General features: G+C 35.1%; 1 protein-coding gene across 2 annotated transcripts in view; it reads right to left on the bottom strand.

The window, feature by feature from the left end:
• Nucleotides 1–22,843, bottom strand: part of TMEM232 (transmembrane protein 232) — a 341,832-nt gene that overhangs the window by 140,673 nt on the left and 178,316 nt on the right. For both annotated transcript variants that reach the window (XM_077139001.1, XM_077139002.1), the window contains exon 13: nt 546–793. In XM_077139001.1, the coding sequence (XP_076995116.1) occupies nt 546–793 (248 nt within the window). The remainder of the gene's footprint in view (nt 1–545; nt 794–22,843) is intronic.

Here is a 22,843-nt window from a genome sequence, read left to right as displayed (position 1 = left end):
AAAATAAAATTGAAAATGAATAACTTAAACACACTGGTCCTAAGTCCACTGTTTTCCAAAGTCTTTAGAAGTAAATTTTAAGATATGTGTGGGAGGGTTAAGACATAACATTTAATAATCATTGTAACTACCACTTTTTGAATTGGTTATTATGTTCGAGACACTGAGTTGGATACATTAAATACACACATGTGCATTTACATATGTATATATATATCCACACACAACATACATAACATGAATATAGTCTTGAATTTTTTTAAATTTAGAAGTATAATTTCTATTTTTAATCTGATACAGTTCCTAGGCAAGAATTTCAAGAATTGATTTGTATTATGCTATAATACCATTTTAAAAATGAGAAAACAGTTTCAGAAGAGGGAGTAATTTGCTAATGATAAATACTTTGGAGATGGTGAAGCCAAGATTAGAATGGAAAAGAAACAGAATTAAACAATGTGTCACATGATTATACATTATTACTGTGATTTTGAAATGCAATGTATGAGAATAATGAAACTATTTTGAATAGTGCTTCACTTTACCTTACAGTGATATGTAGAACTCTTTCCTTCATGGAATCCTGCTTTTTATTTGAATATTTCATCTGAACTTGTTTTATTGGTCGTTTCCTCAAAGGGCGGGGACAGGCATCAATGGAGGGGAAGAATAGTTTGGAAAGTGTGTTGGCAATTCTCCACCCTATGTATTTGGAGAAAGTTTCATCCCCTACATTTGATGGAACTTTTGTACTAAAATTGGTGAAAGGATCAGTTGGATCATTCAACTCAGCCTGTTGAAAGAAAAGAAAAATGAACCTATTGAAACTGAATTCAGTGTGAAGAAATGATGTATTATTCAAGATAAGCTGAAATGTTATTTTATTTTCTCAAATATAGTACATTTCCAGCTAAATAAAAATAACCTTTATAGGAAAAGAATGCAGTTTCACAAAGACTTTTAAAATCATGATTTTCAATGGAATAAACAATTAAAGATTAATGGAAATTTGGGAATTGAATAATATAATTTCAATTTTAAATTTGATACAGTTCCCACTCAAAAATTTCTTAAGCATTTTGTACTATTTACTAAGAAATTTGATTATTAGTTGAAGTAATGTCCGTATTTTATTAAATCAGATTTTTATTTCTCTATCCATAATCTAAACCTTCCTTGAAGTCAACAGAATATGTCTATGGAACAGAATGTGTATTAACTGAAACACAAACAAGGGTTTGTTTTTAGATTAAACTGAAGTCTTTCTAGGATTTAGATTTTGATAACAAAAAGAAAAAAACTATAAAAATTCTACCATTTTCAGGCAATCTTTATTCATGAACAAGTTATTTTGTGAATTGTCCTTTCTATTTTAATAATATACATGGCTGATTTTCAATTATGTATTACTTCAAAATGACTAGAGACATATTTTCCTTGGCTAGAATCACTAATAATAATTGAAGCTGTAAGGTTAGAAATTTCATATAGTATTTTTTCTTCATACTACGTACAGACCGCGGATTCTCTTATAAAGAAGCTGAACGCTGCCTCTTAAGTTATCCCTTAGTCATCCTTTTTAAAAAGAGACTTCTTATCTAAACCTATTATTCTAGCTTGGTAGAATCCAGAGATTTAAATGCCATGAGTACACATAGATCTATGTCTATACATCGTGGAAGTAGACATACACAAAATATTAATGACCACATCTGACAGTTTTGAGTTCATGAATTTACTGTTATTCAGCCTGTCAAAGGCAACTGTCTTAACCTCCATCTTTACCAATACAATTTGTGCACAATAGTGTACAAATAATTATACATTTCTGTTTCCATCACGTATACTATTTCCTAGTGAAACTTACTTAAGGTATAAAATTTCAGGGTTATATTTGTTATTACTGTTGTTCAAACTTGACTTTTATAAATCAAGAAGCAAATGACAATTTTTGAATTCTGTGTTACTTTCATTGATTTAATATTAAAATTGGGAAAGTGCTATTCTTAAGGAATGCTTCTCTCACATATTTATTCTAGTGTGATACAAGATACCCACACTTTGGTCCTTATAGTGGGCATAAAGATGATAAAAAAATAAAACAAAATTAATGCAGGTTGCCAGGAAGAAGATGGAAAAATCAGCACAAGAGCAAATTCTCCAAGAAATTAAGATACAGTAGCAACACAAAAGAAAAGGAAAAGCTCTTCAGAGTTCTGAATTTTTCCCCCAATAATTAGGGAAATATAGTAAATATCACCAAATTTGAACCAACTTATTCTACTCTTGACATGGCAGAATATGGGAAAGAAATAAGATGTTAAACCTTTGCAGTACAGTTTGCAACAAATTCTCTGCTCCCCTTTAGACAGAAATTCTCCCCCCCCACACACACACCCCACCTCTCTCTCTCTAAGAGGTCTTCAGCTCTCCTTAATTAATCTTAGAACTGGGGAATATTTAACATCCCTTTGAAAATTACATTTTTCCTTTTAACCTGAAAGTTAAAACAATAAGTAACTCATCGTTAACCTCAAAATATAATTCCCTACAATTTTTATAAAATCTACTGAAGGGGACAGCCACTTGCTATTGAATTTGTAGTCCTCAGACCATCATTATTGTCATCACCTAGAAGCAAGTTAGAACTGCAGAATCTTGAGCCATAGTAGATTGGGGAAGGGATGAAATGGGAATATCCATCCTACCACTTACTAGTTGTATGAACTTGTGCAAATTACTTAATCTCTCTGAGCATGTTTCCTTATCCCTAAAACTGGAGGATAATAATACCCACCTACACAAGGTTATTGTAAAGATTAAACAAGAAAACTGAATTCATTTTCTAGCACAGTGTCTGGTACACAAAATGCTCTTCAGCAAATGTTAGTTCCTTGCTTATATTTGCTTTTGGAGAGGGCACAATGTAGGAGAAACACCAAAGCCTTTGGGTTAAGTCCACTCATAGTTATGTCTGCCACAAGTCACTTAGTTTCATCTCTTTTAGACACAGATCTCCCATCTAGAAAGTAGGCATGGTGGTGGGAGAACTGTGGGGCTGACATGAGTTAATACATGTAAGATAATTAACACAGTGCCCAGCACATTGTAAAAGTTCTGCTGATATTATTTATTTGCTTAATATAATATATCTGTTACATTGACACTCTTGGCAATTAGTTAAGGGACTGTACCTTTCTAAAAATACATCTCCTTTTCCAAATATTTTTTTTAAAGAGTCATGTGGAGGAGGAGAGATCTCAGCATGGAGAGAATGGAGACCAATTGTGTTGCTTGTTTCATTTTGCTACTCTGCAGAGCACATTAGGAGTATAGAAATATCATTAAGAATAAAAACAAATTTCATTTTAAAACTCTCACCATGAAATGTTCATCACAAAGTGCTTTACCTGATAAGTCTAAGGTACTTCACATATTCATTTTAGCTATACAAATTCTCTTTTTTTTATATTTTAGGTCATATACCAGATGGCAAAAAGCACTTATACATGATGACTTTTCTTAGATGTGCCAACATATGCTGCTGAATTGCCTATACAGAAAAGCCCTGCTCATTGCAAGTCTCCCTGGAAGTATTTCAAACAAAGCACATCAATGAACATTTGTTTATATGCCACTGTGAGTATAAGACAGTTTTTTATTTCTTTCCCAAATATACAGGCAACATTTGCTTTTATATTAAATTTGTCAGATGAAGGGTTCATGTTTAGAGATCTTTTCAGAATTGTTTTTTTTTTATCTCAAATATGCTTATTAACTATCTCACCTCTCCTCCAACTCCCATCAAGCATCACACTTTATGAACAGATATAACAAGTTCTGCGGATGATGGGCTATTATTATGAATGAAGAACATATAAGATTGTAGAGTGCATAATGCAGTTAGTAATGGATTTACCAGTGTTGTCATTAAGTAGAGATAGTAAACATAAAATTTTAGCCATTATATTCAATAGTTTAGTATATGAATTACATATTTACTTTGAAGCCTAAAAGAAAAATTTCTACTTAATTCATAATCATTCAAGTATATTCAAGTCTTAATGAAATCAACTCTTCCCATTATAATGTATAGTAGTTCATAATTAAAACCATGTCCACTCTGAGTAGATAATATGCCATTTCCTTGGATTAGGAAAGGTTCTGGAAGCAAGGTGTTAGAGAAGGAAAGAAGGAATAAAAGTTGTGGTACACAAGCATTTGCTTTAACTGAATTAAGAGTAGAATATATATCTTATTTGAGATCAAAGCATCTCAGGCACAATTCTCACTGTATGGGTGTTATGTAGATGTTCTCTAGTCACACTGAGCAGTAAAGCAGCACCTAAGACTTGACAGAGTTTTTACCATTTATGAAAGAAAATTTCTAGCCATTTTATACCATTGATTCTGCTGGCCAAAGAAGTCATAGGCTAAATATGCAAATTGATTATGAAATTTTGGAATAAACAAGTTATTAAAGAAAATTAAAGATGTTTAGAAATAAATAACTGACCTTTGGCATTTTAACACTGCAAGTATTGCCATGACACTGAACCCTACTTAATAGAGTCCTTAAAGTAGCCTACAGAGCAATGCATGGTCTGGTACCCACCCATTTTTTTATGGCATGTCTTAATCCTGATCCAATCTTATGGGAGAAGCTGTTTCTTTAAATATTGATTCAATACTGTAGGTTGGAACCTTTTGATTAGATTATCTCCATGGAGATGTGACACAACCAATTATGGGTAAGATCTTTTGATAGATGGAGATGTAACTCCACCCATTTCAGGTGGGTTTTGTTTAGTTTACTGGAAACCTTGAAAACAGGAAACATTTTTTGAGGGAGCCAGAAACAACACAAACTCAGAGCTGTCAGAAAGAGAGCCAACAGAAACTTCAGATCAGAGCTGACACAGATGCTGACATTTGGAGAACAGAGACACAGATGTTTGGAGATGCCTGGAGTACACTTGACATCACTATGAGATGTTAAGCAAGCCAGAACCTGGAGAGAGTCAAGGGAAGCCAAGAGATGAAAGCCAGCCCTAGAGAGGCAAAGGGAGGAGCCCCCACAGGAACAGAGGCTGGAAGCAATGGCGTCTAGGAACAAGGGACCAGAAGATGCCAGCCATGTGACTTCCCAGCTGACAGAGCTGTTCCAGACCCACTGGCCTTCCTTGAATTAAGGCATCATATCCTTGATGCCTTAGTTTGGACATTTTTATAGGCTTAGAACAGTTCACTTGTAACCTATTAAATTTCCCTTCTTAAAAGCCGTCCCAGTTCTGGTATATCACATTCCGGCAGCTTGCAAAATAACACACCCCTCATCCCCTGCAATATTTATTTATTTATTGTCTTTATTTTCTTATTCATCTGTCCATGAAGGTTTTCAAAATCACATGGTAACACCACAAAGGGTGTATAGTTATACAATCATCTTAAAGAAACAAGGTTTCTGGATTACAGTTTAATGGTTTCAGTCATTTCCCTCTAGTTACACCAATACACCAAAAACTGAAAAGGGATATGTACTGTGTAAGAATAATCTCCAGAATGACCTCTTGACTCCATTTAAAATCTCTCAGCCACTGAAACTTTATTTTGTTTCATTTCTCTTCCCCAATTTGGTCAAGAATTTTTCTTACCTTACAATGCCAGGGCAAGACTCATCCCTGGGAGTCATGTCCCACATTGCCAGGGAGATTTACTCCCATAGAAGTCATGTCCCATGCAGAGAGGAGGGCAGTGAGTTCACCTGCCTAGCTGGCTTAGAGAGACAGGCCAAATCTGAGCAACAAAAGAGGCTCTCTAGGGGTGACTCTAAGTCATAATTATAACTAGTCTTAACTTCTCTTTTGCAGGAAGAATTTTCATAAGGCCAAGCCCCAAATTTGAGATTTGGTCTATTAAACTGATAGTCTCCAATGCTTGTGAGAAAATCAGGTCTTTCCCAGGTGGGGAAGTTTAATATTTCCACATTTTTCCTAAGTCCCTCAAGGGGATTTTGCAAATGCATTTTTATCTTCTGCCTAGTTTAAACTGGGGTGCGTGATGGCATCACAGTAACCTGTAAAACCAACAAGATTTCACTCCCTATTCAAGGTTCCATGTAATTGTGGTGATCAAATAAACTGAACATACAAGTTAAATTAGATAGTGTATGGCAGAAAATATTAATTTTGCTCCAAATAAATACCACTTCCTTTGGTCTCACAGAGTTGTTGGAATTTAAAATAGAGTCAATATCATCCTTTACCCTTTCTTCTGATTTACTGTAGTCCTAACCAAATCAGCTTCATTCATATCTCTAATAGAAGTCTGATTTCTCTTTCAGTTTTTTTTTTAACAGTTGCTGTATGGGTTAATGCTAACTTTCATACTGAAAACACTAGCTCTGAGTCTCAGGTGTCACACAGATACCCAATTTTCCAGGGAATGACCAAGTTATACACAAAGAGCTCAGTATCTCTGTATTTAAAATAACAATTACAACTCAAGAATGAATGTGACAGCTGTAAGAGTTTACAATCTAGGACCCTTTACAATTGGCCTTCCCCTGATAACCTGTGCTTTAAAATTCAGTTCTCAGTGTTTGCACAATATAGTTAGTGCATATTAGTGAGGTGTTATATTTCTTGCTTATTTCACTCAACATACTGTTCTCAAGTTCTTTTACCTAGTTGCATGTTTCACAAATTCATTTCTTCTTGCAGCTGTTCAGTATTCTATTGTATGTACATACCACAGTTCACTCTTTTATTCATCAGTCGATGCACACTTAGGCCACCTCCATCCATTGAAAATCATGATTTCTGCCACCATAAACACCAGTGTGCAAATGTCCATTAATGACTCTGAGTTCAGGATCAAATGGGAACCCTACGCTTAGCCTCCTGTGGAACCACCACACTGCCATCCAGAAGGGCTGCACCATTCTACCTCCCTGCCAACAGTGAATAGATAAATATCTCTCTCCACATTTTCTCCAGCACTTGCATCATTCTGTTTACTTTTTAAGCAGTTTTATTCATGCTCCATACAATCCTAATTAAACCAGCAATGGTTCTCGGTATAATCACATACTTATGCATTCACCACCACAATTTCTATGTGAGGACATTTCCATTTCTTCCACAAAGAAAAGAAGAAGAGGAAAAACAAGTGAAAAAGAAAAATAAAATAAAAAGGAGAAACAACAACAGTAATCCCATGCCCAACCATTCTAGTCCCCTCTTACTGATATTTAGCCTTGGCGCATTGCCTTTGTTACATTGAATGAAAGAACACTATAATGTTACTGTTAACTATAAATCCTCATTTGAATTGATTATATTTTTTCCATACACCGTTCCATTTTCTACATCTTGCACTGATGACATTCATTTGTTCTCCCTCATGTAAAAACATTCTTATATTTGTATATTTAATCACCATCATCGTGCACTCGATGTTTCACTGTTATGCAGTCCCAGTCTCTATTTTGTATCTTTCCTTCTGCTGTCATAAATGCCCCTAGCCTTACTCTTTCAACCATATGCACTCTCAGCTTTGTTCAGTGTACTTGCAATATTGTCCTACCATCAGATATTAATGTACTATATGTTTCTAAATCTTTGCCATCATTCCTGTTGAACATTCTGTACTTTTTCAGCATCAAATGCTCAATCTCTGCCCTCTCTCTATTTCCTGAAAACCAGTTCTCAACTTTAGCTCTTAAAGATCACTCATTCATTTTAGTTCATATTAGTGAGATCTAATTTAATTCATTTTAGTGGTTAATTTCATTCAGTTCAATGTTCTGAAGTTTCATCCTCCTTGTTGCATGTGTCTTGACTTTATTCTGATATACCATATCTTATTTTTTCTCTCTTTTTATCCTTACAGATAGTCTTCATTTCTTCACTCTTCTCCACATCTCTCTGTCCTGTATTTTCCTATCTGCTTGTAGTCTTGCTTTAGAATTTCTGCAGACAAGCCTCTTGTCCTCAAACCCTCTTAGTGTACGTTTGTCTGAAAATATTTTGAACTCTCTCTTATTTTTTTTTTATTGTTTTATACATGGGCAGGCACCAGGAATCAAACCTGGGTCTCCAGCATGGCAGGAAAGAACTCTGCAACTGAGCCACCATTACCCACCCTCCCTTATTTTTAAAAGACAGTTTTGATGGATATATAATTCTTGTTTGGAAGTTTTTCTCTTTAAGTATCTCAATTATATCATACCATTGCCTTCTTGCCTCCGTGGTTTCTGCTGCGTGTATCACATGGTCTTATTGAGCTTGCCTTGTATGTGATGGTATGTTTTTTTTCTTGCTGCTTTCAGAATTCTCTTTCTGTCTTTGACATCTGACAATATGATAGATAAGTATCTTGGAGTAAGTCTATTCAGATCTATTTTGGGGTATGCTGCACCTCTTGGATTTGTAATTTTATGTCTTTCATAAGAGATGGAAAAATTTCAGTGATTAGTTTTTCCATTTTTCTTTCTGCCTCTTTCTCCTCCTCTTCTCCTTGTAGGACACCTATAATGTGTATCTTCATATATGTTCATGGGCTTAATATTGTCATTCAGTTCTCTGAGATTCCGTTCATACTTTTCCATTCTTTTCCCTATCTGTTTTTTTTGTGTGTAGGATTTCAGATGTTCTGTCCTCTAGCTCACTAATGCTTTCTTCTACCTCTTCAAATCTGCTGTTGTAAGTCTTTGTTGTGTTTGTCAGCTCTTCTGTTGTGCCTCTCATTCCCATACATTCTGCCATTTCTTTTTCAAGCTTTTGAGTTCTTTATGGTCACCCAATGTCTTTTTATCTTTCCTCTTTTGCCATATCTTCTCTCAACTTGTTGATTTTTATTTTTTATTTTATTTTATTTACCATGCTTCTTGAACATTTTTAATTAGTTGTTTCAAGTCCTGTATTTTATTTAAAGTGCTAGTTTGTTCCTTTGACTGGGTCATATCTTCATTTTTTCTACTATGACTGGTAATTTGTTCTTGGTGCCTAGGCATCTGATTTCCTTGATTAGTTTATTTTGGAGGTCATTTTTACTCTTTTACTTAGGGTTTTTGTTGGTTGGCTTTGTTTACTATCTCTGTTCTTTGGCATTCAGTTCAACTTATTCTAGACCTTTAACACAGCTTCTGCTTAACTGATCAGAATTTTTCAACTCTTATTTTACTGGTTCCTGTCCTGCCTACATGAAACCTTTTTTTTTTTTTTGAGGAGGGTCTTCCCAGATATGAGTCACCCAGATCAGATTTTCCAAGACAAGGCAGATCCAGGTCTTAGGAGGAGGGTGCAATCAGCATCAAGTTTTCCCAAGGATGACTTTCCTGTGGCTCTTCTAGACTCCGTGTCTTTCCTATTCTCCATCAGATGGTGATTATAAGCCCACAGCACCCCACCAGCATAATGTTGAGTGTAGCCCTTAATTCTCAGCTTGCCAGAGGCTTGCTTGAGATAGAAGCTGAGGTGGCAGATAAACTCAAGCTGTTTCTGATTCCCAGCCTCCCTGGGATCTGAATTCTCTGATTTATGGCCACAACTTGAGTTGGGCCCCTTGCTCCCTTTTCTTGGGGTGGCATACACTTCAGAAAATTTTCTTCTTCATTTGAGCTGTTACTTTGTCTCTCAAACCTATCTTAACATGCCCTTGGCTGAGTTAGCATTGACAACTGAAAATGCCTAATGCTTTCTCTAATGAGCTACTTAGAATACTTTAAGAACCAGAGAAACAAAAACACTTAAAATCCCTTTCGGAGTCCATCTCCAGCCCCCAAAGCTCATCAGTCAAGAGCTGGAGTTGATACCTAGTTCTATGTGACTCTTTTCTTTTCCAGTATTCTGAGCTTGGCTAATTCCAAAAGCCTCTTTTTCTTTTTCTTTTTCCCTTTGTCAGACCTTCTCCTCTCTTCCAGGAGAGACCTCAGGGTTACTTGCCTGCTTTCTCTGGATTTATTTTTGCTAGGAGTTCGTATTCAGTAGTCTAAATTTGTTCATTAAAACCACAATTGGAGCTTGGTTGAGCTACCTTCCCTTGCTCCTAGTGGAGACTGCTTCTTTTTCCCATGTTGAAATGTTTCCAACAGAGGCAGAAGTCCCAGCGGGAGAGTTGTGCCAGCTTTCACAGTTTGGGTGCTTTACTTATAGTTTTCCCTGCTGAGATCTCAGCCCTTCCCCCTATCACAGACTGCTGTACAATAAGTGTCTGGTTGTGGACTTCCCCCAAACAGTTGCTCCAGACAGTTCCTAGCTTCTCTGGAGGGCTGTGCTGGTTTGAAAGGAAGTATGTCCCCTAGAAAAGCCATGTTTTAATCAAAATCCCATTTCATTAAGGCAGAGTAATCCCTATTCGATACTGTATGTTTGAAACTGTAATCAAATCATCTCCCTGGATAATGTGATTTAGTCAAAAGTGGTTGCTTAGTTGGATTAGGTGACAAAACGTCTCCACCCATTTGGGTGGGTCTTGATTGGTTTATTTGAGTCCTATAAAAGAGGAAACATTTTGGAGAATGGGAGATTCAGAGAAAGCAGAACAGAACAACCTAGCCACGAGAAGCAGAGTCCACCAGCCAGCAACCTTTGGAGATGAAGAAAGAAAATGCCTCCTGGGGAGCTTCATGAAACAGGAAGCCAGGAGAAGAAGCTAGCAGATGATGCCGTGTTCGCCATGTGCCCTTCCAGATTAGAGAGGAACCCTGACCGTGTTCACTATATGCCTTTCTAAATGAGAAAGAAACTCTGACTGTTTACCATGTGCCCTTCCACTTGAGAGAGAAACCATGAAATTCATCAGCCTTCTTGAACCAAGGTATCTTTCCATGGATGCCTTTGGTTGGACATTTCTATAGACTTGTTTTAACTGGGACATTTTCTCGGCCTTAGAACTGTAAACTAGCAATTTATTAAATTCCTGCTTTTAAATGCCATTCTGTTTCTGGTATTTTGCATTCTGGCAGCTAGCAAACTAGAGCAAGGACTAAGTAAGTTTCACATCTCCCTATGTTGCCATCTTGCCCCATCTCCTAGTTCCACTTTACAGACAATAATTTTCCAGTTGAAAAGATAAATACTGCATTTACTAAGAGATATGCATATAAGGATTCAGAATTCATAAAAACATGGAAATAAATATTTTATGCAAACACAAAAAAAGTTGGTATGGTTATGTTGATATTAGAAAAGGGACTTGAAGCAAACGATATAACTATGAATAAATAAGAACATTTCATAATGATGAGGAGGATATGTTCATCAATCATAGTATAATTAAAGTAAAAAATCATAAGCAAATAAAAATTTCCATAGATTTTGAAGCTAAATTATAAGCTTACAAATTACATATGATTAAAAATAATAGTAACAATAGCAATTAAAATATTTTGAACTGAATGATAATTAAAATATTACTTATCAAAACTCTCAGGATACATTAAAAATTATGTTTGAGGAAAATTAGTAATTTTAAAATAATGTATTAGAAAAGAAAAAGATGCTACAAATCAATGACAAGGGCTTCATTTCAATAATTTTAGAAAAGAAGAACACTTTAAATGTAAGGAGAATTTTCAGAATAAAAAAACTAATATCAGGTAGTAAGGGATTACAGAAAACATAACCTAGAGTGAAGAAAGCCAAATGTTGTATTTTTAAGGACTATGGGAGAAAGATTTTGAGCCAATATACCATCTGCTCTCCTGCTATGTGTCTAAAAATTAACTTTTTCTCTCTTTGAAACCCCAGCATCTCAGGAATTGGTCATTGAGCATATTGGGCAAAAGAATCCCCTGCCTTTATCTGGTAACAATTTGGTGACGTTCCAATAGGATGGGACCCAAGCCTCTAGAGTCCCAGCAGAGCAGGTAAGCCATGTCACGGAGCCTTTTGTGATTACTGGACTGAATTTAGTCTAGAGGCTTGGCAAACAGGGTTTCTCTGTTCTACAGGCACTCCAGAGATTTTCAGCACCTTAAAAATCTTCAAAGAAAGAAACTCTTTTCAGTTCCAAATATGGACATCTGAATGTGCAAATTCTTTTAAAAAAGGAACCTTTGGGCTGTATTGAAAATTAAACTGATTTTAGTCCTGATTCTATAAAAAAAGTGTTTATTTTTGTAACATAATCTGGCCTCAAAGAAAAGAAAATACTACCATTACAGTTACAATTTAAAATATTACAATTAAAATTGTTCTGCAAAAAAGGTAAAAATGGATGAGATATATTGTCCCTCTCAAAAGTATTTCTGTGTTTCTGTCTCTTGTGTAGCTAACTTTCTGTTTGTGTCCATCTGCTTGTTCAATGTATATTCTCATACCTCTGGAAGGTAAGAACAAAGTTAACAAAAACTCTATTAGAAAGCTCTATTAGGATTGTTTAAAAAAGAAATAAGTAGTTTTATAAAAATTTTATGTAATTGGTACTTCTGAAGTAAAACAGTAAAAAGAGAAAAAAAACTCTCTAAACAGCAAGATTCAAAACCTTAGTTTTGTAATTACTGTAAACAAACCTAGACATTGGAAAGAAACTGCCTCTGGAATTTCCCCAAGGCAGAAAACTGCCAAAGGGCTGCCTCTGGAAAAAGTAAAAATCTTTTCCAATGGTTCTGGTTACAGCTTTTAGTAAAATTAATTTAATAATTGGAAATAGTTAAAGAATGGCATAGAAACTCAAAGTTCCACAGCCCTCACCTAAAACCTTCAATAAGACAGGCTTCCTCTGCCCTAAGGCCTAACCACCTAAAGCAGTTGTGTGTGGTGGTGGGGTGGGGGGTGGGGGTGGGAGTGGGGGGGTGGAGGTTGGGTGGGGATCACTAGGCACAGAAAAAGATGGGGGAGGCGTGATTTAGAATTCTTTTTTATTGGGCCTGGAGATTAGAAATGGAAAACAAAAGTTGCCACAGAATAGGCTATGTTTGCTAATTTTTTTTCATTCAAGCCTTTACAATGTTAACTGTAGTAATCAGATCACTATTAAAATATAAATAGCCTTGGGGTAGGAGTAACTGAAAAGAGTCTATTTAGCAAATTTCAGGAAGTAAAATGAAAGATTTTTGAGAGATATGGAAAAGTTTTCCTGTATTTAGGCTTGGAACAAATTAAACAATTGCAATATATTTTCCAGAACTTGATAGTCAATGTACTTTTTTTTTGTATGCTGTATGGTGGGGTCATATTTCATCATTTCTCCATATGAGTATCCCATTATTGCAGCACCATTTGTGAAATTTTTGTTTGTTTCTTTGCTTGATTCTTCTTCTTTGTTTTTGGGGAAGTGCATGGACTGGGAATTGAACTTGGGTCTCCTGCATGGTAGGCAATCAATGAACTTTTAAAATTGTTTGTAATGTTAAGATATTATGAAAACAGATTTTTTTCAACCTCCAATAAAAGGAATTTTATAATAAAAATTTGACTTTAACAAATGCAATTTTATTTAGGTATGTTCTCCCTAAATTTGTATAAATGTACTAATAAGATAAGCTAATATTATAAGTACATTCTCAATATTTCTTTTAAGAATAACCTAACTAGAGAAGTTAAGTTACATAAATAGAGCAATATACCTGGTATGCTGGTTTGAAATGATGTATGTGCCCTAGAAAAGCCATGTTTTAATCCTAATCCCATTTTGTAAAGGCAGCTGTTTCTTCTAATCTCTATTCAGCATTGTATGTTTGAAACTGTAATTAGATTATTTTCCTGGAAATGTGATTTAATCAAGAGTGGTTGTTAAACTAGGTTAGGTAGAGGTGTGTCTTGATTAGTTTCTGAAGTCCTGTAAAAGAGGAAACATTTTGGAGAATGAGAGATTCGGAGAGAAGAAGTTAGCAGATGATGCCGTGTTCGCCATATGCCCTTCCAGATGAAAGAGGAACCCTGACCGTGTTCACCATGTGCCTTTCCAGATGAGAGAGAAACTCTAACTGTGTTTGCCATATGCCTTCTCACTTGAGAGAGAAACCCTGAACTTCATCAGCCTTCTTGAACCAAGGTATCTTTCCCTGGATGCCTTAGATTGGATATTTCTATAGACTTGTTTTAATTAGGATTTTCTCAGCCTTCGAACTGTAAACTAGCAACTGATTAAATTCCCCTTTTTTAAAAGCCATTCCATTTCTGGTATATTGCGCTCCAGTACCTAGCAAACTAGAACACCTAGTAATAATAGCACATAGAAAGTATAATAAAATTAAAAATATGCTAAAGCTTCAAACATTCTATTTAAGAAATCATTTAAGTTTAGTAAAAAAATACAGATGGATTTTTTTTATAACCTTGATTACCTGGGTTTCAAAGAATCTCGCTTTTGGTTACTTGGCCATTTGTTACCTCAGTATGTGGAATAATTTGAATTTGTTGTAGTGGCTTTGTTAATGTCAATCAGAATATTTTGCTAGTAAATGCTGTCATAAATAGAGAAAACCTAATTCTTAGCTTCAAAGTGTTTATATAATAGTTAGAATATACATGTACTAGGACATAGTGTAAAACAGTAATAATGAAGCAATAAGAATGTCGGAAGAATTTAAAAAGCATATAGGTAAACAATAACTTAAAAAGACCTCAGAGAAGAGATGATATTTATAAGATCTTTAAATAAGAAAGTAGCATTTAAGTAAAAAGAGCTCTGAACTGGTTTTTTAGAAGCCATAACTTAATTTTATACACTAACATAGTCCTGGTATTATTTATCACTTTGAAATAATATTGTAAAAATATTGAATTTTTTTCTGGGTATAAATACCTTAAATACTGAAAATCTGATTATATTTCAAACTTGGGGCTTTCTGACCTTTGAAGATAGTGCTAAATTGGACTGAGAGATTTTAGGCATATTTTAAAGTAATAATTTGTGTGTTCTGAGTATAAAGTATATAAAAGTGTTCCAAACCCATGCATAAATTTCTCCCTTTTTCCATTATTTCATAGTATCTTTGTCTCTTCTCTTCCTCTTGAATAGTGTTAGTGAAACTAAATATGCAGGTTCAAAAAGCTTTCTGAAGTTATTATAAAATTTATTTCTGATTATATGTGGTATGGATAAATAAAATCTATAGGTGGAATGAATGTGAAAGGTAGTAGAAAGTTTAAGAAAATGAGTTGTTTTCTCATTGTTGACTACAAGCTCTGAATGGATACAAAAAGGGACAGAGATTTGGAGGAAGTGAATTTTGTTTGTTATGATCATTGTTGACCATAAGCTCTGAATGAATGAAAGGAGTTTTTAAAGGTGACTTCTGTCTGTCCCAAAGTCAATGCTAATCAAAATTTAATGTTTGTTTATCATGTATTTCAAAAAAAACCTTTCATGTCAAATATTCATACAAAACAAAAGTTTAGTTTCCTCCTGTAAATAATGTGAATTGTCAGTTTTATAAAAAGCTTTTCTTGATCATCCAAGTACTCTGCTTAGAAAATAAAGATTTTACATTACAATAATATCCTTGTTAATGTTTATTTTGGCTGTATCATCCTTTATTTCATAAAACAAGTCTTCTCACTGTAAGGGAAAAATTGTTTATTTCACCTTGTATAAGTAAGGTGCTAAAGTAGTTTAACCTATTGCATGGAAGGAAGTTGGGAAGTATATAGTGGTTAAAAGAGATTTTCCATCCTGTTGCTCTTTAAATTTATATAGGTAAAATACTATTATTCATACATTTAAAGACTGTATAAAATTCCTAAAAATTTGACAATGTTCTCAGTATCCATGTTATATATTTATACTAACCTGTATGATGTTAAACAATAGTATGGTTAGTCATGATTTTGGTTATTCTTAAAAAGCTACAGATCATAGAAACACCCAAATTATCAGTTGCACTATTTTGCTTTAAAGTGTCTCTAGAAGTATATATGATCAACTATAGGTAAGAGCTCCATCTATAACAAGGAAAGACTTTAAAAGAAAGGCAGGACAAATGTATAAACTCTATTTTATCTGCTAATTAACATATTAACACCGGTGAATGTGTAAAAGTGAAACAGAACAAAACCTCTGCCATGGTTTGTTAATATAAATCTGTCTGATGTTTTCATTTCTGAAAGTAGCATCATTTAAAAATGCTAACAAAAATTAGAGCTCAGGTTGTAAGCTTTAACCATTATCTTTAAATTCTGAGATGCTTTGCTCTTTTTATAACCCAATAGTTCCCTGGAAGTTTAGGTATCTATGTGACAACTGAAGCTCAGAGTTAGTTCACCAGCTCTGAAAGTCAGCATAAATGAATACAGTAACTGTGGGAGAAAAAAAAGCAACTTAAAATGAAAAAAAAAACTCCAACTAAAGATGTGATGAAACTGAGCTGGTGAAAGTGTAGGTAAATCAACATACAAGGTAAAAAAAATATTGTCTATATTTTAAAACCCTAAATTTTGTGAGACAAAAAGAAAAATGTTTATTTTGTCCAAAATTTAAATTTTCTGTACCACAGTATCTAATTTAATTAATCTGCCTAGTCAGTTTATTTAAACAATCTAATTGAGCTTTGTTTGATAATGAACCTACAATGAGGAATAAAGTCTTAATATTCTTTACAAGTTTATGTTATACCATAGTGCATTTCAAAGTATTTGGGGCAGAAAATGAAAAAATATCTGCAAAGTTACTTGAGGGACTGGGAAAAATATTACTATTAAACTTCCCCACCTGAGGAATTCCTGACATTTTATTAAGCAAGAGAGGTTCCTAATTTAATTAACCAAGGCCTCAATCTTGAGGCTTACCCTAATAAAATTATTTCTATAAAAGCACACTGAATGCACTTATAATTAGTGCCTAAGTCTCATCTCCAGAAAATTTCTGCTGTCACTCAAATGTAGTCCCTCTCTAATCCAAACTCTGACCTTCCCCGCTACATAGGACATAATTTCCATGTGTGTAATCCTGGCCCTGGAATTGTGAAACATAACTGGCCCTGGCATCATGAGACATAAGTTCAAAGCATAAGCCTGGCCCTGGCATTGTGGATTAGTTGACCAAGATGGGGAACAGAAATAGAGTTGCAATGGTTAAGAGATTTTAAATTGAGTTGAGAAGTCACTGGAGGTTACGTCTATGCAAATTTCAGCCAAATATTGTAACCTGCCACAATATGGCAAATTGCAACCAATAGTATTTCTGGAAACCCTGAAAGACATCCAGGTTCTATAAAATTTTATTTATTAAGTTTTAAGCTACTTGAAACCTCCAGATTGTTCCAATGTCAGAGAAGTTCTGAAATCCAGAAATACTGGACTGTCCAAGAACAACAACCAGTTTCATCTTTTTGTTCCTCTGCCCCTTAATGACAATGTTCCTTTATAACCTTAAAGTAGTTAGAAGAGTTGTTACCCAAATATCCCTCAAGATTTAGATAATTATAAAATGAGTGGGAACAATTGCAACAGAAATTATAATTAATGGATGATTTTGATATTTCCATAAAAGTTCTTAATGTTGAAATATTGAAAATGCTCCTTATGAGATTATGAAAAAGTCATGGATGTTTGCTATCACCAAATGTAGTCAAAATAAGTACAAGAGAGACTAAACAATGAAATAAGGCAAGAAAATGAAAGTAAAAGTATAAGAATTAAGAAAACATGATTTTGAGTGCAAAAAAATCACATTTTGAATGATAAAAATAAATAATTTAGCACGATTGTTAAATACAAAGTCAAAAGACAAAAAAATTATGTAATAAAAGTATAGGTTTATATATGCCAGTGCAAATATATATGTATATGTATATGCATGCATGCATGTGTATATACATACATATTTATAATTATAATAGAATATATATACCAAATTGCTAGATAAATGCAGGACATCATTGAGAGAAATTAGGATAGCGCTAAAAAGTATCAGGATATCCATGGTTAACATATGTTTTTGTTTATTAATGGTGCCTGAAACACAGTATACCAGGAATGGGTTGGCTCTTCTGAAAGGCATTCATTGTTACAAGTTTACAGTTCTCAGACCATAAAAATATCCAAAGCAATGCATCTAGAGAAGGATACCTTGACTCAAGAAAAGCCAATGGTGTCTGGAACAGCTCTGTTAGCTGGGAAGGCACATGGCTGGCATCTGCTGGTCCTCTGACTACTGGTTTCAAACAGCTTCCCTGGGGGGCATTTTCTTTCTGTATCTCTGAATGTCTCTGTCTGTGTCAGCTCTGAAGTTTTTCAAAAAGGGTTCCCTCTTAAAGGACTCCAGTAAGTGGATTAAGACCCACCTTGAATGGGTGGAGATAACTCTCCATGGAAACCAATTAACCAAAGGTTCCATCTATAATTGGGAGGGTCATATCTCTATGAAAACAATTTAATAAAAAATGTCCCACCTTAAACAATAGGTCTGCCTCCACAAGATTGGATTAGGAAAAAGAGTATGGCTTTTCTGGAGTGCATAACAGTTTCAAACCAGCACAACATATTATATATTTCAAGCCATGTAAATTTATTAATTTCCACCAAGTAGCTCTCTATATTCAATGCAAATCCACTGAAAATTAGAGTAGGTTTATTTTTTTTTCTTTGTGGAACTTGATAAAGTGATTCTAAAATATAGAGAGAAATGGAAATTTACAACAATAGTTAAGATAATCTAGAACAGAATTTGGCAAACTACAACCTATAGGCCAAATCCAGCCAGCCACTGTTCTATTTTATTCACAGCCTGGGAACTAAGAATGGTTTTACTATTTTTAAGTGGTTAAATTTTAAAGGATTATATAAGTACCTACAAATAGCCTTGAATTTGCCTTGTGCCTATAATGTCTACAAAATTTAGTAATTAACTCTTTAAGAACAAGTTGCCAACCCCTGATCTAGACAAAGAATAAAGACTGGACACTAACTAAATGACATATTTTTAAAAACATAATAGGCAGAGTGCAATATTTAATATATTTATGATTGAAGCCCTAGAAGGAGAGAAGAAAGAGAATTGGGTAGAAGCAATATTTGAAGATACAATTGTCAAGAATTTTCCAAAATTGGTAAAAATACCAACCTGCAGTCTCAAGATACTCTTTAAACATCAAAAAGGATAAATACAAAGACTGCCACATGTGAGAATATCTTACTAGAACTTCTGACGACCCAAGACAAAGGGAAGATATCAAAAGCAGCTATAGGATGAAAGCACATTTCCTTAAAACGAACAACTATTAAGCTAACAACTAAACTTCTTAATAGAAATGATGGAAGCGAAAAAAATGGTTTTACATTTATGAATTTTAAAACATATATCAACCCGGAATTTTATTTGTAGAAATGTATCTTTTCCAAGAAGGAAAAATAAATACATTTTAAGCAAACACAAAGGGAGATATTTTATTTTCAGGCAAAGTGCACTATTTTAAAAAAAATACTAAATTGAATTATTCAGGCTGAATTGATTTCATATGGAAGCATGGAAATGCAGAAAAGAATAAAAAGGTAAGCTATTCACTGTATTCTGGGGAAGTGGAATGGTGCAGCCTCTCTGGAAGACAATGTGGTGGTTCACAGGAAGCTAGGCATGTGTTTGCCTCATGATCTCACCATATGATCCTGCAACCATGTTATCAGACAAAGACTTGCAGGAACTGAAAGCAGAGACATGAAAAAGCATTTGCGTACTGATGTCGATGGCAGTATTATTCACAATTTGCAGTGGATGGTGGTAGCTTGGGGGTACATTGGCTGGTGAACAGAAGCATAAAACATGGTGTATTTATACAACCGAACATTGAGCAGCTACAAGAGTATATGAAGTCATGTGGCATGCAACTAGGTGACTGACCTTGGGACATTATGTTGAGTTAAGTTATCCACAAACAGAGCGGTGGCTAATGTATGGTCTTAGTGATATTTTCTTGTAATGAGAAAACTATAAGAATTGAATTTGAGTGCATAGATTTTTAGGGGATAGAAACTGGTCAGAGATCAAGCAATTGATGATTAAGGAGTGCAGAATATTCAAATAAGGCTCAGCATAAAATTTTCTAGATTGTAAGCTCTCACAGCAGTCACATCTGTTCCTGAGTTTTAACTGTTATTTTTACATTTTGAGATGCTGTGCTCCTTGTGTATAACCTGGTAGTTCCCTGGAACATTGGGAATCTATGTTATACTTGAGGTTCAGAGTTCTGCAGCTCTGAGAGAAAGCATTACCCCATACAGCAAATGTTAAAGGTGATGAAAAAGAGATCATACTTCAATTAGAGATATGAAGAAATGGACCTGATTAGGACTATGGTAAATGAGAATATAGGGTAAAGGGTGATATTGTCTGTATTTTTAAATTTCACCTTCTGTGTGAGAGCAAAGGAAGAGATGTTTATTTGGTCAAAAATTTAAATTATTCTGTAGCACATTATCTAATTTAAACTGTCTGGTCAGTTCAAACAACCTAAATTACATGGAACCTAGAATGGGGAATGAGATCCTGTTATTCTGTACTGGTTAATATAATACCTGGGTTAATTCAAGAGTATTTTGGGCAGAAAATTAAAACATATCTGCAAAGTGCCCATGAGGGTTGGGGGAAAAGGTGGAACCATTAAATTTTCCCATCTGGGGATTTCTTGATACTCTCTCATACATCAGTGACTCCCAGTTTAATATGCCAAGTCCTCAATCTTGAGGCTTTCCTTTATGAAACTTATTTTGCAATGGCAAAGCTAAACTTGCATGTTATTATGGCTGAGAGTCACCCCAGAGAACCTATTTATTGCTCAGGTGTATCCTCTGTCTTAAAGTCAATTCTGAAAATAAACTCACTACCCTCCCCCTATGTGGGCCATGACTCTGGGGAGTGCTGTAAGTTTCCCTGACAACATGGAACATGACTCCAGGGATGAGCCTGGCCTTAGCATTGTGAAATTGAGGGTGCCTTCTTGACCAAAAGGGGGAAAAGAAATGGTACAAAATAAAGTTTCAATGGCTAAGAGATTTCAAATAGAATCAAGAGGTCATTCTGGAGGTTATTCTTATGCAAACTTTAACCATATATTTCAAACTACCACAGTATGCCATGCCCCAACCAAAAGATTCCTGAAAACACTAGGGAGTGCCCTGGGCTCTATCTAAATTTCTATAAAAGTTTTTCTTAAGTTTATTTTTTCAGAAATTTAAGAACTCTAGATTGATCCTGGGCTAGATAAGTCCTGAAACCCAGAGTTACCGGTTTCTCCAAGAACATCAACCAGTTTCATTCATCTACCCCACAAGATCAATACTCTTTTTCAGCAAGAAGATATTAAAATGGTAGTGATAGTCAAGTTCAATGGCAATTTGGCCAGGTGATGGTGCCCAGTTGTTCCATTAAGCTATGGACTTAAATCACCAGTATGTGATTATCATCTATGGCTGATTACATCTGTGCCAGCTAAGGGGGTTGGTTCCACAATGAGTGACATTTAATTTAATCAGCTGAGGGCTTAAAAGAAGAAGTCAGAGAGAGAGAAGGCACTCAGAGCCAATGTAAACCCTGACACTTGGAGATGCAGAGAGGAAACCTCCTGGAAAAAGATGTCTGAAAGTAGGAGCCAGGAAAGAAGTGCCAGCAGATGTCACTGTGTGCCTTCCCATGTGACAGAGGAACCCAGATGAAAGCTAGCTGCCTTTCCTCCAAAGGACTGTAAATGTGTAACTAACTGAATCCCCTTTATAAAAACTAATCCATTTCTGGTGTATTGCATTCCGGCAGCTTTAGTGAACTAAAACAGATTTTGGTACCAGAGGCATAGGGTGCTGCTGCATTTGCAAATACCAAACATGTTAGCACAGCTTTTTTAATGGATAAAGGCAGGACTCTGGAAGAATTGTGAGAAGCTTGATAGAGAAAGCCCAGATTGCTTTGAAGAGACTCTTGGTAGAAATACGGACTTCAAAGACACTTCCACTGAAGCCTCAGATAGAAATGAGGAATATGTCTTGGCAAATTGGAAGGAAGGCGACCTTTGTTTTAAGGTGGTGGAGAATTTGGCAAAACTGTATCCTGGTGCTGCATGAAGGGAGAATTTGAATGTGACAATCTGGGATACTTAGCTGAGATTTCCAAACTAAATATGGAAAATGCAGCCTTGCGCCCCTTGCAGCTTATAGTGAAATGTTTCAGGAAAGAGATGTTAAGAACTGAACTCTTGGATTCAAAGAAAACAGAAATTGGTGGTATGGAAAATTCTGGCTTTCCAGAAAGTTAGACCTCAGAGAACAGTGCCCCACATGAGGATTTAATCAAACATGGGACCAGTCAGACATTTCAGGACAAGCGAGGATTGGAGATGGAACTATCCAGAAAGGATTTGTGGAAAATCCTATTGTCAGATGGCTTTGATCCCTGTATGCTACATGCCAAGTCAACAAATTTTTTGTGAAACCTATATAAACAGAACCATTACCAGTCTGGACTTATAGAGTGACAGAAAAGGGATAGACTGAAGGAAAAATAACCTCAGAGGCATAACCATGGATGCTAAGGTCTGGAACCAGGAAATTCTGGGCCAGGAGAGCAGATCCACCCATACATGTGGAGGGGTGGGTGTATTGGAGGCAAAGGGTGGGCCTTCTGTCTTGATATTTGAGAAGAGTTTGGTGCCCTGGGCCTCAGAGAGGATAACCCCTATTTTCCATCCAATTTCTCCCTATGGCAATGGGTTCGTTTTTCCTATGACTGTTCCTCCTTTGTATATTAGAAGATAACTTGCTCTAAGTTCACAGGTCCATAGCCAAAGCAGAATTTTGTTTTAGGAAAGACCTTGCCTGTAACTGAATTAGATAAGATTTTGTACTATTTATGAGTTGGTAACATATTTGTATTGCGACTGAAATGATTTAAGGTTTTTATGATATTGTGA

This window comes from Tamandua tetradactyla, chromosome 21, assembly GCF_023851605.1.
Source record: "Tamandua tetradactyla isolate mTamTet1 chromosome 21, mTamTet1.pri, whole genome shotgun sequence".
Lineage (NCBI taxonomy): Eukaryota > Metazoa > Chordata > Mammalia > Pilosa > Myrmecophagidae > Tamandua > Tamandua tetradactyla.
The sequence above is the reverse complement of the archived record's forward strand: the minus strand, read 5'-3'. Positions and strand labels throughout refer to the sequence as shown.